The sequence below is a fragment of the Protopterus annectens genome, chromosome 12.part0, assembly GCF_019279795.1.
Source record: "Protopterus annectens isolate FY-2018-M chromosome 12.part0, PAN1.0, whole genome shotgun sequence".
Lineage (NCBI taxonomy): Eukaryota > Metazoa > Chordata > Ceratodontiformes > Protopteridae > Protopterus > Protopterus annectens.
In genome coordinates, this window is record NC_056746.1 from 1,255,181,381 (window position 1) to 1,255,198,264 (window position 16,884).

A 16,884-nucleotide genomic window follows, 5' to 3' on the forward strand; every position below is an offset into this window, starting at 1 on the left:
TGGCGACAGTGCATTGCAAGGCTGAATAACTCACACAGATGGCAGTGAGCATCATTATCACGCTCCTCTCCTCGGCAATAACTCGCACAAATGGCAGTGCTCATCATTATCACGCTCCTCTCCTAGACAATAACTCACACAGATGGCAGTGCTCATCATTATCACGCTCCTCTCCTAGGCAATAACTCGCACAGATGGCAGTGCTCATCATTATCACGCTCCTCTCCTAGGCAATAACTCGCACAAATGGCAGTGCTCATCATTATCACGCATGATGGTGCTGATCTTGGACCAGTACTTGGCAGCCTCATGAAGACTCAAGATTTTACTCCTTTATGCATCAAAAGTAGGAACTCTTCTATTACGTTAGAGGAGCACGATCCACACTATGCAAGCGGCAGAAATAAATCCTTGCCCAGACCATGATGTATCAGCACTTACTTAAGACATGTATGCCACTCTACAAATGCACTTCCAAGAGAAAAATATTTAAGTAGGATGGAAGAACCCAAATACAGACCTCCTCAATATTATAATTACGGATTTATCTCTACTATACATAAATGTCATTTATGTCTATGTTTTGCTGACGTGATGGCCCAGGCACATTTCTAGTGGGAAAGCAAGGGGTGAGGAAAACAGCAGCACAGGTTTTAAAAGTAAAGCTGTTAACAGTAGAGTATACAAGAGTAGAACGTTAACTCTACAGCAACCTTACATCGATAATCAGCACCATACAGTAATACATCAATTATACACCAGCATAAAAACTGTATACAAATAATGGATATTCAAGTTTGCTCTATGCAGAGCCGATATACAAAGGCAATTAATACATGCTAAAAATAGGATGCAAGACCTAAAACTATGCACAGTTATAAAACAGATGCAAAAGCAGCCATTATTAGCCAGCCTAAACATAGACAAAGACAGACATTAGATGAAACTAGTTACAATGAGGTTAGTGCTACAACGGTAACACAGCAGTCTATCATAGAATAAGAGAGCAATATTAAGTATATACATAATCTTGCACATTACGGTAACTACTAATTGACACCGCAGTAGCTGCAGTGAACTTGAAAATTTAAAATGGTGTTGCAAAAATTATCAAGTTAATTCGCATAGTGGGGAGTTCCTACACTTAGCATCAAGTCAGTCTGGATGGCCAGCAGTTGTTTTGCATTTTGGAGTAGGTATTTATTTATTAACTAGAGATCTCTTGATTGTACAAACCAATAGAGAATGAGAGTGTGCTGGGTACAAACTAGTGTGAAACAGTTTATAAGAAAAAGTTATGGGATAAGTTTGAATACTGCTCAATTAGAAACCTAAACAAATACAGATTTAGCTTTCAGATGTCAGCTCAACAAAACACTGCAAAGCAGTATCATTATGCTACCGTCAACATTTTTACCTCATTCGGGTCACAGACTTGAAGCTGAGTTTCTGGAGGGGCCTTCACTACTATTACCCTCTGTTCAGAAAGCTTTGCTTTTCTCCGGAGGTCCTGACACGTTACATAAGCATACGTATCTCCGTTAAGAAAAATGTCTTTGTACTGATTTTCTGTTTCTAAATCAAACAATCCTTAGAGAAAATGAGCATATAAAATGATTAAAAAAAAAAAAAAAAAAAAACATTGCCATACAGTCTATGGAGAAGTTCTCCAAGTAAAGCACAGGTCAACTCATACCTCTCAACCTCCTAGCACAAGAAATCTGGACAAGTCCAAAAATAGTAGTGAATAAAGGTCTCAAAATAGGGACAAATTTTAAATATTGTTCTTATAAACTTAGAAAGTTGCTAGAACAACAGGCTTGGCATTAGCATACATTTTCTGAACAAACTTTATTGTTGGTCATTATTTAGTGACTGCAGTCCTCAATGATTTGCCAGAAAAACACAAATTTCATGAGGAACAGACCAAAAATACAAGATGAAAATCTGGATACCTGGTAGATATAGTTGCACTATCGCTCTTCAGCCTGCCCTTCTATATAGTCCTGACACTTCAGAACTGGTCTGTCATAAATGTTTATGAAAGTCTTCTAGGCCCTTGTGGCAGTACTTGCATGCCATAGTAAACCAGTATGAAAGATGACAGGATCAGATGCCTGCAAACCCCTACCCATAAATATGGTTCTGCATCTGAAGTAGCTTTTCTTGTTGCTGTAACTTGTGTAGTCTTCAATATGTTTGTAAACTGCAAAGAAAAGTGAAAAAATGAATAATAAAGCATAATGGACATTTCGAAGGGGTACCGATCGAAAATTGTTTATCTAGTATGATAGTAGTTTGGCTTAGACAGAACATCTTAAAACCAAAAATACAAGTGTCAGGGTCTGGCAAAAATTAAATAGCACAGAATTGGTGATCAGTTGTTTGCTACCATGATTGTTGAACCATGCAGCTCACATACAGAATGTACATGGTGTGGGCTTAAGTGTTTCGGCTCAAATTCTATAGGAATACATCTTTATTTATTATCCAGAATGCTGACACCTTACTATGTACAGTTTCTAGTACTGTGGTAATCCTGGTCTTGTCTACTAGACATCAACATCAACTAACTTTCAGAAGCTCCTAGTTATTTGAAATATTCTCTTAATATGTTAACACACACAGGTGGTTACATTTTGCCATATCCACCAAAACACGTGCACTCTCACCAGATTAGCACCCTGAACCTTTGCGAGAAATACTGGGTCTTGCATAAATATTTAACTGGTGTATTAGAAAAGCACCATTAAAGGCAAACTTTCAAAACGGAAAAAAAAAATACTTTAAAAATGGTATGAGTTAGATGCCACAAAAAACACAAAGCAACAAAAAAGGAATTAAAAACAGTCAATAAAACCTAAACTCATTTAAACTGCACTTCAATTTACTGGCAACAGAAATAAACTTGATGAGACCCCCCACCACCACCACCACCCATAACGATGAAATTATGTCATCCTGTTTATGTAAAACTCAAATTTGGTGGATACATTCAAGTTGATTATAATAAAAGGCGATTGTTTACATAGGTATAATTCAGTACGATTTATACTGGTGTCTGTGTAGTACTTGTGTTTAAAAAAGGTGAAAAACCTCAAGAAGGCCAAAGTGTCCAAGAGAAAAATCCACAATTTCCAAAAAAATATATATCACGGATACACCGTATGCACCACTAAAACTTTTTAATATGAACAATAAAATGTCAGTAAAATCAATATACAAAGCTTTCAAGACAAGCTCTTTCCTAATGTTTCAACAAAACAAAATGCCATTAAAGTCTCTTAAATACATTGAAATACACCAGCTAGCCAATGATAATTAATAAGGCAATAATTAAAATCAATCAAAATAAATTTTAACGTTTAAACACAACCCAAACATATAATACTTTTATATACAATTATGCCTGACTTTTAAAATGGGCTTGACATTACGTTGAGAATTTAGTCCTGGCAATGCATCTGCCCTAAAATAATTTTAGAATAAACTTGCTGTCCTTATCTGTGGGAAACAGAGAGGTGGAAGGCAGCTGTCTGGAGGATTTGTCTGCTGACACTGCTATGATGGCTGGGTCTGCAGGGGGGTTCATGAACAAGAACTGTGTATCCTGAGGAACTATATAAAACCTATCTGGACATTTGGAAGCTGGGGGCTGAGAATCAGGGGCCTGAGATGCAGCCAGAAAGACATCATGATAGGCTGGGAGTAGAGGAGGGACTGCATATGGGGAAGGCTGGTCCATCTGTAGTAATTCAAAATACCTCTTTTTAGTTTCAGAAACATCTGAGGCCTGCCATCTGAAATGCTTTCTCATAAAATAAATTGTGTCCCCAAAGGAGAATTCTTCCCCTGGGGATTCAGGACTAATAGTGCACTCTTCCTCAGGAGTAATGAAATCCTTGGGAGATTCAGTCTGAGAACAAGTAAGTGATTCATCTGGGAACAATAAGTAAGTGATTCATCAGAAGAGAAGAGCTCTTCCTCTGACTCCTCTAAGGCCTAAACAGATGTAGGGACTGATTGGGGAACCTGAGATTGAAGGGCCTGGAAGGCTCTGAATAAATTTTGGGAAAATACTTCCCATCCAGGAGTTGGTTCTGTTTCTCTGTGTTTTAATTTTTGCTTCATCTTAAGAGGAACAGAAGGATGAGTTGGTTTTGGAACAGACTCCGTGGATGCAAAGGCAGGAGTAGGCCCCCTCAGACGCCACAAGCCGTGGCTCTCCCTCGCCATCAGGAGCTGATGGCTGATCAACCTCAGCAGACATGCTCTGTGTTTCCGCTGAACTGGTTTCCACCATGGTTCCTGGTTTTAGCTGCGAAAAGTACAGTTGTGTGCACTTACCATAAATGTAGATGTTCGAGTGTATTCACTGTTGCAGTCATTACATTTGGGTAATCTGCTGGCTTACATTTTGCCATATCGGCCTGATTAACAAAGTTTTGGGTCCTGCGTCGGTTGCTGTCCCTTCTTCCATGACGTCAGGGGTATAAAACATGCAGCCGACGCCATTACATCAGTTTTTCTTGCCCAAGATGTCAGGTGCCCCCCAAATGGGGAGCCAAATATTTAAGTAATTAAAAACTCAAAAAATATATACCTCCAAACAAAAGCAAATACACCAAAAAGGCTTTTAAGCATAGTAAAGGAAAGAAGAGGTATAGTAAGAGAAAAAACAGGGAGTTGGAGGGAGGGTAACCAGGACTGCAACAGTGAATACACTAACATCTACATTTATGGTAAGTGTACACAACTGTACTATGTTCTTCATGTTTCACTGTTGCAGTCATTACATTTGGGAAGATTCCCAAAGCTATGGTTGGGAGGATGGATAGTCTGCTTTGAAATAGCCTTCCCCTCTGCCCCTGCAGCAAATGCCACCAGTAGTTGTTCAGATTTTTTTTTTGAGATTTTGTCCTGTTTAAGTAAGTTATCTGTGTACATCCATTGAATGCAGAATCCATTCCCCCTTGTTCTGTGGATTGGGAAAGAAAGTTGGCAAATGAATGGTCTGATTAAGAGCCACACTGGATAACACCTTAGGCATGAAGGATGGATTGGTCCTGAGAGATACCCTGTCCACATGAAAAATAATGAAAGGCTCCACTGCCATAAGAGCTTGTAATTCAGAAATCCTTCCAGCTGAAGTGACTGCTAAAAGGAAAGCTGTTTTACATGACAGAAATTTTAAGTCTGCAGTAGCAGCTGGCTCGAAAGGAGGGAGAGTGTTTTTTTCCAATACAAAATTGAGGCCCCAGGCAGGGGTCGGAGCTCTCCTGGGTGGTCTTGCCCCTCTGAGATACTGCTTTTGCAGAGGATGAGAGAAGAGGGGAGGTTCTGTGTTTTAATGAGCCAAAATAGCTGAGGCATGGATTTTTATGGAAGAAAAGGACAGGCCCTTGTGAAGCATCTCAGTTAAATATTGTAAAATATGAGGAATATTGGGCACAGTTGTGCTTATCCCTTGTGATTGATTCCAGGCACAGAATCTTTTCCATTTGTCAGCATAAGATTTTCTAGTACTAGTCCTTCTTACCTCCAAAATAACAGCCATCACAGGTTTGCTGAGAGATGCCATGGGTGAATTTAAGTGATTAGCCATGCTGCAAGATTAAAAGTTTGGAGCTGAGTGCACAGAATTTGGTTGTTCTGCTGAGACACTAAGTAAAGTGTCTGAGGCAGGTGCCACGGTGGAAGGTGTGACACATTGCGCAGGAGTGGATACCAATGTTGGCGAGGCCAGTCTGGAGCAATCAAAATAATTTTTGGCTTGTCCTGTTTGACTTTTAGTAGAACTTTGGAGAGCAGAGGCAGAGGGGGAAAGGCATCGACTGATAGGTTTTTCCAGTTGAATGACAGAGCATCCACTTTCCAGGCTTTTTTGTGATGAGCTCTTGTGCAGAACTTGTCCAACTGATAGTTCTGGGATGAGGCAAAAAGATATATGTCTGGACTCCCCCATTTGAGTGTCAACATGTTGAAAATCCATGGTTCCAGTTTCCATTTGTGTGGGTCCATGAGATTTCTGCTTAGTCTGCCAGAGTTATTCAGCTTTTCTGGCAGGAATTGAGCTTGTAGTTGAATTTGATAAGTCGAGGCCGTATTCCACAATGCCATGGCTAGTCTGCAAAGGGGGTAGGTGTGTGTACCCCCCCCCCCCTCCCGCTTGTTTATGTACCACATAACTGTGGTGTTGTCTGTCTATCATTAATTGTCCTGGATGAAGGTAGTCCTTGAAGGCTGTCAGTGCATTCTGTACAGCTAGCATCTCTTTTTGATTGATATGAAGATGCATTTGATTTGGGCTCCATTTGCCCTGAATGCACTTCCCTGCCAGATGAGCCCCGCAAGCATAGTCTGATGCGTCTGTAGTTAGGGTTTGGGAGGCAGGGGGTGGAGAGAATGTCAGTCCCTTGTTTTGGTGACAGGCCTCTGCCCATCATAGGCACTCTAGTTGCAGGCAAGGTATGATAGGAATCATTGTTTCCAGGCTGTGACAATGTTGACTCCATAAACTCTAAGTACCACTGAAGTTTCCTCATATGCAGTCTTGCATATGGAATTAGAAGAATGCAGGAGAGGCCATGAACCCTAGAGCTTGTAGAATTTGTCTTGCAGATAGCAGGGTTTTTGTGGCCACCTGTTTGAAGTAAGTAACCAAATGAATTTGCTTTTCTGGCGTAAGGTAAGCCATCTGAGCAGTTGTATTCAAGCTTGCCCCCAGGAATGTAATTTTTTGAGAGGGTACCAGTTGTGATTTCTTTTCATTTATGGTGTACCATAGAAAAGTTAGAACCTTTTTTTTTTTTTTTTACAAACGCCAGATGTTTTTGAAGAATGTCCCCATTTTCTGCCTGAATTAGACAATCGTCCAGGTATGGATATATCTGAATATTTCTTTGCCTGCAAAATGCAATTACTGGAGCCAGGCACTTTGTGAAGACCCTGGGCACAGTAGAAAAGCCATAGGGCAGTGCAGATAACTGGTAATGCAAATAGCCTGCTTTGAAGCAGAGGTAACTTTTGCATGATTCCCTGATTGGGATATGTAGGTAAGCCTCTTTTAAGTCTAGAGTTACCAACCAGGCATTTTTGGCTAGCATAGGAAGTAACTGGTGAAGAGTCAGCATCTTGAATTTTGGAAAGTCCAGAAATGTGTTTAGAGTAGATAAGTCCAGAATTGGACACCATGATTTGTCCTGGGTACCAAGAAAAGTCTTGAATAGAAACCTTGTCTCTTTTCCTCTTCTGGGACTGGTTGAATAGCTCCCATGTTCATGAGACAGTACTTGCTTCTGAGCCTCTGCCCACTGATTTGGGGGCAGGTCTGGCCATCCGTTTGGGATTGGCAATGTGTGGAAATGAAATCTGTATCCCTGGGAAACTATATTTACAACCCATTTGTCCTGGGTTATAAGTTGCCAGTTTCTTACATGAAGTGCCAGTTTTCCCCCCAAAGGGGCGGCTGAAAGGTAAGTGCTTGGTAAATGTAGTGAAAAGTCATTGAGACTGCTTACCATAGGGAGGTGCCTTGTTGTTTCCATATTTGGAGGGGGAGGCACCCCAGTGTTTTGTTCTAAAAGTCCCTTGTGACTGAAACTTAGAGCCTTTGGAATGTCTGAGTTTGACTTGAGTGGCTCTCGAAGGAACTGGAAAGGACCTGTTCTTAGTAGGCCAGTGCCTACTAAATCTTGGCGGTTGCACTTGCAAGAAATCTTTCACAGTTTGCATAGATTTAGCTTTATCTTCTATCTTTTTTAAAACTTCTTCAACCTTATTACCAAAGAGACGGTCCTGTTGTAAAGCAGCATCCAACAATTTTGCTTTAACATGATCAGGTAGAGTTTGCTCTTTGAGCCAAGCATGTCTTCTTAGCACAGAGCCAGTTACAGCAGCCCTGCAAGAGGCCTCCAAAGAATCAAAACCACATTGCAAAGTATGTTTTCCAACTTGTTCAGCTGAATGCAATAAATCCTGTAAATCTTTATTTTCCACACAGTCAGAAATTAACATAATTTTCTGTTTAAGCAGTCCCATGATATGCTACTGGTATTTAAGCATATGAAATTGACCATTTAAAGCCCTGATTTCCAAGGTTGCAGAAGTGTAAACCTTCTTACCCCATCTATCCAGCGCCCTGGAATGTCTATCAGAAGGGGTAGGATTTTTTGCAGTAGAGGCCTTAATGGCCTTGGGACCCTGAGAAATGGTTTCAGGATCTGCAATAGGATTTTTGAAAAGGAATTTGTGGGAGTCAGGAAACCTGTAGTATCTGTCTGGCTTACAAGGAGCCGGAGGCAGAGATCCAGGAGCCATACTAGATTCTGAAAAAACATAATCAACAATGTCTAGGACAGGAGGTATAGCCAAAGGCCTATGCTGAGGACGAAGAAGTAAATCCCTAAGTCTCTTTTTAGATTCAGAGAAATCCTGACTTTCCCAGTGGAAATGTTCCCATAAGGTATGTAAAGTTTCCCCAAAAGAAAAATCTTCAGGGGGAGAAGCAGAAGGAATGGAATCTTCTGCATCAGAGTCCTCATAAGTAGGTATAGACAAATCTTGTTCATTAGAAGAGTCAGAAGAAATAGAATCCTGTTCAGAAGATTCATAATCAAAGTCTTGCCTAGGCCTCTTAGAAGGGGGGGTTGGCTACCCCTGATCAGAGTAATTAAATCTTCAGCCATTTTGATCATTTGTTTTTTAGGCATAGGGACCTGCACATGTGGCCCAGGCGTCATTTTTTTTAGACATAGATTTTGGCCTTAGTTTTGAAGATGGCGTTGGCCTAATATACAAATCTGTAGGCATGAACACACCCTCAGAAGCCAGTGCCTGCACAGTGGCTCCGGACCCATCCAAGGTAGAGACATCCACAGGTTCCAAAATTGAAGCATCTCGTGGCATATCGGACTCCGAATGGGTCACAGTAGAGGCCTGCGAATCAGAAGTAGCAGGTATCAGGGGCTGCGAAAGCACCTCACTGAGTACCGGCAAACTGGAGACTGGCTTAGGAGAAGCGTTGTCATCAGTTTTGGACCTCAACTGCCTGTCTCTTTTTCTTTGTGTTTTTTAGGTATTCCGGCAGTCGGATTGCTAACCGACGACATTTCTGGATAATTAAAGCGTGATCCAAAATATTTAGAAGCAAAAATATACAGATGTTTAATAGTGCATTGATTGAATTTAGAGCAAAACCGACAGCAAGGTACGTTGTGGTCAGGGCCTAGGCAAGGAATACAGTACAAATGAAAATCCTTATGAGGTATTTGCTTCCCACAAGTAATACAATTATTAACTTTTATTGACATCGGTAAGGAGCAAGAAAAAGTTTCCCCAATGGGGTACTTGGCTTTTTAGTTGAAGACTTCAGTTCTGAAACTCGAAAAAGTACAGTTTTGTACCTACCATAAATGTAGATGTTCGAAGATCCACATTGCTGCAGTCCTTACATATGGGTAGTCCGCTGTCCTCGGTCGCCCGAATACCAAGTATCGGTCAAGGCGCTTAAAACTGACATCAGGATGTCAGGGTACAAAAGCGCATGACCGACGTCATTTCCTCAGTCTTTTCTTGCCCCAGATGTCAGAAGGCCCTAACAAGAAAGGCAACAGCCAAAAACCAGCAAAACTAACCAACCACCCGCACTAACCATATTTACAAAATGTACAACACAAACCACACCACCACCTTCAACAACAGAGGGAAGGAGGGAGGACTGCAGCAATGTGGATCTTGAACATCTACATTTATGGTAGGTACAAAACTGTACTATGTTCTTCATCTCACATTGCTGCAGTCCTTACATATGGGTAAAATCCCAAAGCAGAGGTAAGGGAGGATGGCAAAACTATAAAGCATTAGGAGCTGCCAAAATGCCCTGTAAAATTGCAGTGGCAAATCCAGCCCTAGATTTAGAGTAAAGTGGAAGGTGGTAGTGCTTAGAGAAAGTATGCACTGAACTCCAAGTAGCTGCTTCCAAAATATCTTTAGTAGCCACCCCCCTTAAAAAAGCTGTAGAAGTGGCAGTAGCTCTAGTGGAATGAGGCCTAATCCCAGCTGGAATCTCCTTACCATGACGGGAATAACAGAAAGCAATACAAAAACCAATCCACTTAGAAATAGTTTGTTTTGAAACAGGTTTGCACTGAGAACCCAAAGCAAAAGAAACAAACAACTGCTGAGACTGCCTGAACCCTTTAGTTCTGCTCAAATAATATAACTGTCTGTGTATATCCAAAGTGTGCAAAATCTTTTCCCCTTTATTTTGGGGGTTTGCATAAAAAGTAGGCAAATGAATAGTTTGGTTTAAAGTCACACTAGAAACCACTTTAGGCTTAAAAGAAGGGTTCAAAGACACCCTATCCTTGTGGAAAATTAAGAAAGGCTCAACTGCCATAAGGGCCTGTAATTCAGAAACCCTTCTAATGGCCAACAAAAAGCAGTCTTCCATGATAAATATTTCAACTCTGCCGATGCTGCAGGCTCAAAGGTTGTAGAGTGAGTTTCTCCAACACAAAATTGAGATCCCAAGCAGGAGTAGGATCTTATATTCTTTGACCCTCTAAGGAATTGCTTAAACAAAGGCTGAGAAAATAATGGTGGGTCACAGTCATAGTGAGCAGAAATTGCTGCAGCATGAACCTTTATAGAGGAGAAGGACAAACCTTTGTCCAATAACTCAGTAAGGTATTGAAACACTTAAATTAGGTTTAGAAACATCAAAGTCCTTTGCTGTACTCCAAAATAAAAATCACCTCCATTTATCTGTGTAAACTTTCCTTGTACTAGGCCTTCTGGCCTCCAAAATAACATTCAAAACTTGTTGTGGAAGCTGAGACCCTCCAGGGTTTAAAACAGAATATGCCAGGCTGTCAGATGTAGAGAATGAAGTTTGACATTGAGTAAATGACTGTTCTCCTGAGACAGCAGGTGAGGAATCGAAGGCAAAGGCCATGGAGGCTCCTGTACCAGACTTCTCAGTAATGGGTACCAGTGCTGTCGAGGCCAATCTGGAGCTATTAAAATCATGTTTGGCTTGTCCTGTCTGACCTTCAGCAGTACCTTTGGGAGGAGAGGCAGAGGTGGAAAGGCATACACGTGAAGATTGCTCCAATTGAATGAGAGAGCATCCACTTTCCAAGCTGTGGGATGAAACCTTTTGTGCAAAACTTTGGCAGCTGGTAATTTAGTGGAGAAGCGAACAGATCTATGTCTGGAGTTCCCCATAACACTGTCAATCTCTGAAATACATGAGGATCAATTTCCACTCGTGGGGATCCATAATTTGTCTGCTCAACACATCTGCTAAGGAGTTCTGTGCTCCTGGCAGAAACCTTGCCTGAAGATTTAGCTGTAAACTGAGAGCAGTCTCCCACAAAATCATTGCTTGTCTGCATAGAGGATAAGAATCGTTCCCCTTGCTTGTTGATGTACCACATGACAGTTGTGTTGTCTGTTTGAATCAACACCTGCCCTGGAAGAAGTAAATCCTTGAAAGCTATCAATGCAAATTGGACTGCTAACATCTCCTTCAAGTTGATATGTAGATGTTGAAGTCTGGCAGGCCACGTGTCTTGTACCCATTTTCCATTTAGATGAGCTCCCAAGCTTTGTCTGAGGCATCTGTCGTTAAAATCTGACTCGCCTCTGGCCGGGTCACAGAGAGTCCCTTGTTTAGGTGACATTCCTGAGCCCACCACAAAATTCCTTTTGAATGCAAGGTATTATCTGAATGACAGTGTCCAAATCTTGGCAGTGCTGTGTCCATACATTCTTGAGATACCACTGTAGCTTCCTCATATGCAGTTTGGCATTGGGAAGTACCAGAATACAAGATGCCATGAACCCCAAGGCTTGAAGGACTGTCCTTGCAGTCAGCCTGGACTGACGAGACAATTGGTGGAAGTAAAGAAAGATTCTTTTGTTTGTCCGGGGTCAAAAGGCCATCTGGGATGCTGTATTCAGTCTCACACCCAGAAAGCACATGTCCTGAGAGGGTACTAGACTGGACTTTATTTCGTTCACAGAATACCCCAGGCATCTTAACACTGCCATCACATACTGTAAATGATGAAGAAGTTCGTCCTTTTCTTGGGCCAGAATCAGGCAATCGTCCAAATAAGGATAGATTTGTATTCCTCTTAGCCTGAAGAAAGCTACCACTGGAGCCAGAACCTTCGTGAACACTCTGGGCAGTAGATAAGCCAAAGGGCAATGCAGAGAACTGATAATGTGAAGTCCCAGCCAGCAGATACTTCCTGCAACTGGGCCTGATAGGAACATGAAGGTAAGCTTCCTTGAGATCCAGAGTCACCATCCAGTGATCTTTGCCCAGCAGAGGTAAAAGCTGTTGTAACGTCAACATTTTGAACTTGGGAATGTCCAGATATGTGTTGAGGATAGATAAATCCAAAATTGGTCTCCACGTGTTTCCTTTCTTTGGTACTAGAAACAGGCGAGAATAAAATCCTAGGCCCACTTCTGGCAGAGGGACCGGTTGTATGGCCCCTATTTGAAGTAGTAGAAATTTGTTTGTGAGCCTCTAGTCTTTGCTGAGGAGGGCGTCCGGCATGCCTTTGAAAGGAGGCAAGGTATGGAAATAAAACTTGTAACCCTGGTGTATGATATCCAATACCCATTTGTCTTGGGTAATCAACATCCAATTTTCCTTGAAGAGTGCTAACCTTCCTCCCAAAGGTGCTGCCAGGCAAGAAGGATCTGGCAGCTGAAAAGTAGGTCATTGGGCCTGTTTACGAAAGGACTGGCCCCTGCCCTCACCCGAAAATTGTGCAGGTGAACTCCCTGTTCTAGGTCTGAAAGAACTCTGAGCTCTGCCCCTACCACGTCTAGATCTACCCCTAGACTGAGAATCATAAGAAGGATCGTCCACCCCTTAAGCAGGCCAATTCCTACTAAACTTGGAGGCTGAACTTGCAAAAATCTTTAACAGCCTGCATAGACTTAGCCTTGTCTTCCATTTTCTTCAAGACTGACTCCACAGGTGAACCAAACAACACATCAGACTGCAAAGGAGCATCCAAAATCCTTGTCTTAACATGGTCAGATAAATTCTGATCCTTCAGCCAGGCGTGCCTGCGAAGAACTGAGCCAGTGGCAGCCACCCACACTGTAATGAATGCTTACCCACCTCTTCAGAGACATGCACCAAATCTTGTAATTCTTTACACTCAATGCCTTCAGAGCATCCACCTTAGACTTCAATTGAGAAAGAAGAAAGTTTTGATATTTCAACATATGAAACTGGCAATTCAAAGCCCTCATAGCTAAGGTAGAAGATGTATAGACCTTCTTTCCCCATCTATCCAAAGCTCTGGCTTCTTTATCTAGAGGAACGGATTTTTACAACAGAGGCCTTGACACCCTTAGGTCCCTGACTAATAGTTTCTGGGTCGCCCTAGGACTCTTATAAAGATATTTATGAGCCTCAGGCACCCTGTAATACCTATCCGGTTTAACAGGAGCAGGAGGCAGAGAATCAGGATTAAGTGAAGCCTCTGCAAACACATCTTCCACAACATCCAGAACAGGGGATATAGCCAGGGGCCTATGCTGGGGTAACAGCAAAAATTCCCTAAGCCTTTTCCGAGAATCAGAGAAGTCCTGACCTTCCCACTTAAAATGTTCCCTCATAGAATGAAGTGTCTCTGAAAAAGAAAAATCCTCTGGAGGAGAAGCAGAAGGAGTGGAATCATCTGCATCAGAATCAGAATAAGGAGAGTACTCCTGCAAGTCTTCAGCTGAAGACTCTGAAACATCCGAAGCCTGCTCAAAACTTCCCAACTCTGGCTCCACCCTAGGCCTCTTATCAGGAGGCAAAGAACCTCTAATCAGAGTAATCAAATCTTCTGCCATTTTAAGCATGTGCTTCTTAGGCACAGACCCTGCTGAACTAGGAGTGACACCAACAGAAGCTAAAACTGGCCTGCCTCTGGGAGAAGCCTTGGAAACAGAAGGAGAAGGCCTAACCACCCTAGGAAGGGAGGGGAGTACAGTAACTTGAGAAGCCCCTTCAGCCTGACCTGCCTCCTGAGAGACCACCTCCTGCAAAATCAAAGTCTCCCCCTGAGACTCCAGAGAAGTCTCCGTCGGAACCACCGGTTCCACTGAAGCCTCTAAAGAACTCATCTTGCCTGGGTTTAACTGCTTTGTCTTGCTTCTTTCGCCGCTGAGCGTAGCGGAGAATCCGACGGCATATTATAATTGCACCGCTTCCCAAAGACCAGCCTAGCACAATCTAACCAATAGTGCGTTTATTGAACCTCGTGCTCAGGCCCCAAACAAGGAATACACAAAGAATGATAATCCCTATGCGGTATCTGTTTCCTACAAGAAATACAGTTATTCACTTTTTCTGACATCCGGTAAAACACTGAGGCAAGAAAAACCAAAATATTCCCACGGCCAACTTGGATTCGGTCTGAAACTCCAAATTGAAAAATTTCAGAACGCGCTGCTTCTGCATCGGACCATGCGCAAAAAGACTGAGGAAATTACGTCGGTCATGCGCTTTGATGTCAGTTTTAAGCGCCTTGACCCTTTGGTATACCGAGGACAGCGGACTACCCATATGTAAGGACTGCAGCAATGTGAGATGAAGAACATCGAAAATTTCAGGAGTCAGCCGACTGGCACTTGCGAACTGCTTCTGCTTCGGGCACCGCGTGGCAAGAAAGACTGATGTAATGGTGTCTGCTGCAGGTTTTATAGCCCTGATGACCTGACGTCATGGAAGAAGGGACAGCAACTGACTCAGGACCCAAGACTTTGTTAATCAGGCTGACAGAGGGCAACCTGCCAGCAGATTACCAAAATGTAATGACTGCAACAGTGAAACATGAAGAACATCCAATGTCCGATGGGACCCTGGGCTAACATCTGCCTCGAGAGTCCCACTGGACTCCTGAAGTGCAGCATGGGCATCAGGCCTAACTTTTTTAGTCTTCTTCCAAGGCGACTCCTTGGAGGTACCTACCCCACCTTCCATACCTAATGCCAAACGTCGGAGTCTCTTGTTTTCTAAGTAAGGCTTGGCTGCACAGCATCTTTGACACAAAAGACTTGTAGATGTCGCAAGACGTATGGTCGTGGCCTTCACCTAAACAAAACAAACACTGATCATGCATGTCCTTATGTGGAATTTGTCATTCACAAGCACATTTCCTCTTCCTAGCTGACAAGTACATTTGAAAAGCTAGAAGAAAGGTAAATAACCCCCCCCCCCAAAGGGTACCTATCTGTATCACACAGCCAAAACAAACGAGTGAACTGATTCCTAAAGCTGGCGATCAGAGGTCCGTAGATCACTGTGGCAGAAAAGTCCTGAAGTGGGTACATGCAGACGTCACCTTTATAGTAGATGTCAGTTTATGGCTCTGTCATGCAACGTCGCACGTACCCTTGATCCTAAGACTTTGGTATACTGGCTGGATGTCTGGTGCTGCAGGCAGTGACCTCTCTACAGTTATGAATATTGCCACATGAGACTAGAAGGACATCTACTACTACTCAATAAAGTAGTTGCAACCATTCCTAGACAATAAGTCTAAGAAATATCACTCCCCACATGACTAACGCTACCTGTGCCAAACTCAGTCCAAGCACATAAACTAACATAAAAGGCACAGTAACAATGCAGGCAGTAAATACAGCACAAACCAAAATGCAGGAAACAAAGTTGAAAAAAAACGCTGCTTCATGAACTTAAAAATTCGGATTTATTGTGATACAAACAGGAGATGTGGTAAGCGTTTTCACCTGGATAGGCTTCTTCAGACCAAAAGAACCCCCCCCCCCCCTTGTACAACTTTATATGGCAAAAAAGGCACCAAAAACAGATAAACCATTAAAGGCACAGTACAACTATCATGGTATACAACATAAAGTGCTTACTCTAAAATACATTAACCATAGTAAAATAAACACCTATACCACTCATAAAACATGAATAGAGATGTATAAAAACAAAACAAACTGCATAAATTCATACTAACTGCACAACACTAATAAATCCTCTCATAGAAATGCTCTCATAATATATGTAAAAAGCACAGTCATACATATCACTTCAATCTCCTGGACTTCAGGAAAGATCTCAATGGTACTTTTTCATTCAGTCCAGGAAAAACATCTGTGAATTTATGCAGTTTTTTTTTTGTTTTTTGGTGCCTTTTTTGCCATATAAGGGTGTACAAGGGGGGGGTTCTTTTGGTCTGAAGAAGCCTATCCAGGTGAAAGCGCTTACCATGTCTCCTGTTTGTATCACAATAAATCCAAATTTTAAAGTTCATGAAGCGGTGTTTGTTTTCAGCTTTGTTTCCTGCATTTTTGGTTAGTGCTGTGTTTACTGCCTGCATTGCTACTGTGCCTTTTATGTTAGTTTATATTCCTAGACAATGACTGTACTTTATAATAAGGCATGGACTAAAGAGTCTGTATCACACAACAAAGCATACAAACCAAATGAAAATAAATGTGGGCTGATTTTATGCAGATGAAAAATGGATATGCTACCTGTTGCTGCTTAAAAAGACAAGACAGTATTTCTCCTGCACAGGCATCTTGACTTATTAACACCAAAGACTGCTGTCAAATGACAGCATAAAGATGGCAGCACAGCCTATATTCCACTCTGCACAGTTGCATTCACCTGCAATGTGCACATAAACAGCACAAATACAGAAGACTAGTAAACAGTAAAACGATTGCAGACATAGTTATTTTGGATTCTTTGAAGCATGACATTGGTAAATGCATTCAATCTTCCACATGGGAATGCTCCTGCTCCCATCCCTCATAACCAACACTCTACTTCATTCACCCTCTCCCTTCCTTTCTCAAATTCCAGATAACAAATTCTTGCCT

General features: G+C 42.0%; 1 protein-coding gene across 1 annotated transcript in view; it reads right to left on the reverse strand.

Annotated features, from left to right (window-relative positions):
- E2F1 (E2F transcription factor 1) overlaps window positions 1–16,884 on the reverse strand; it is a 204,470-nt gene that overhangs the window by 56,274 nt on the left and 131,312 nt on the right. The window contains exon 5 of the mRNA XM_044090573.1: window positions 1,418–1,532. Within this exon, the coding sequence (XP_043946508.1) occupies window positions 1,418–1,532 (115 nt within the window). The remainder of the gene's footprint in view (window positions 1–1,417; window positions 1,533–16,884) is intronic.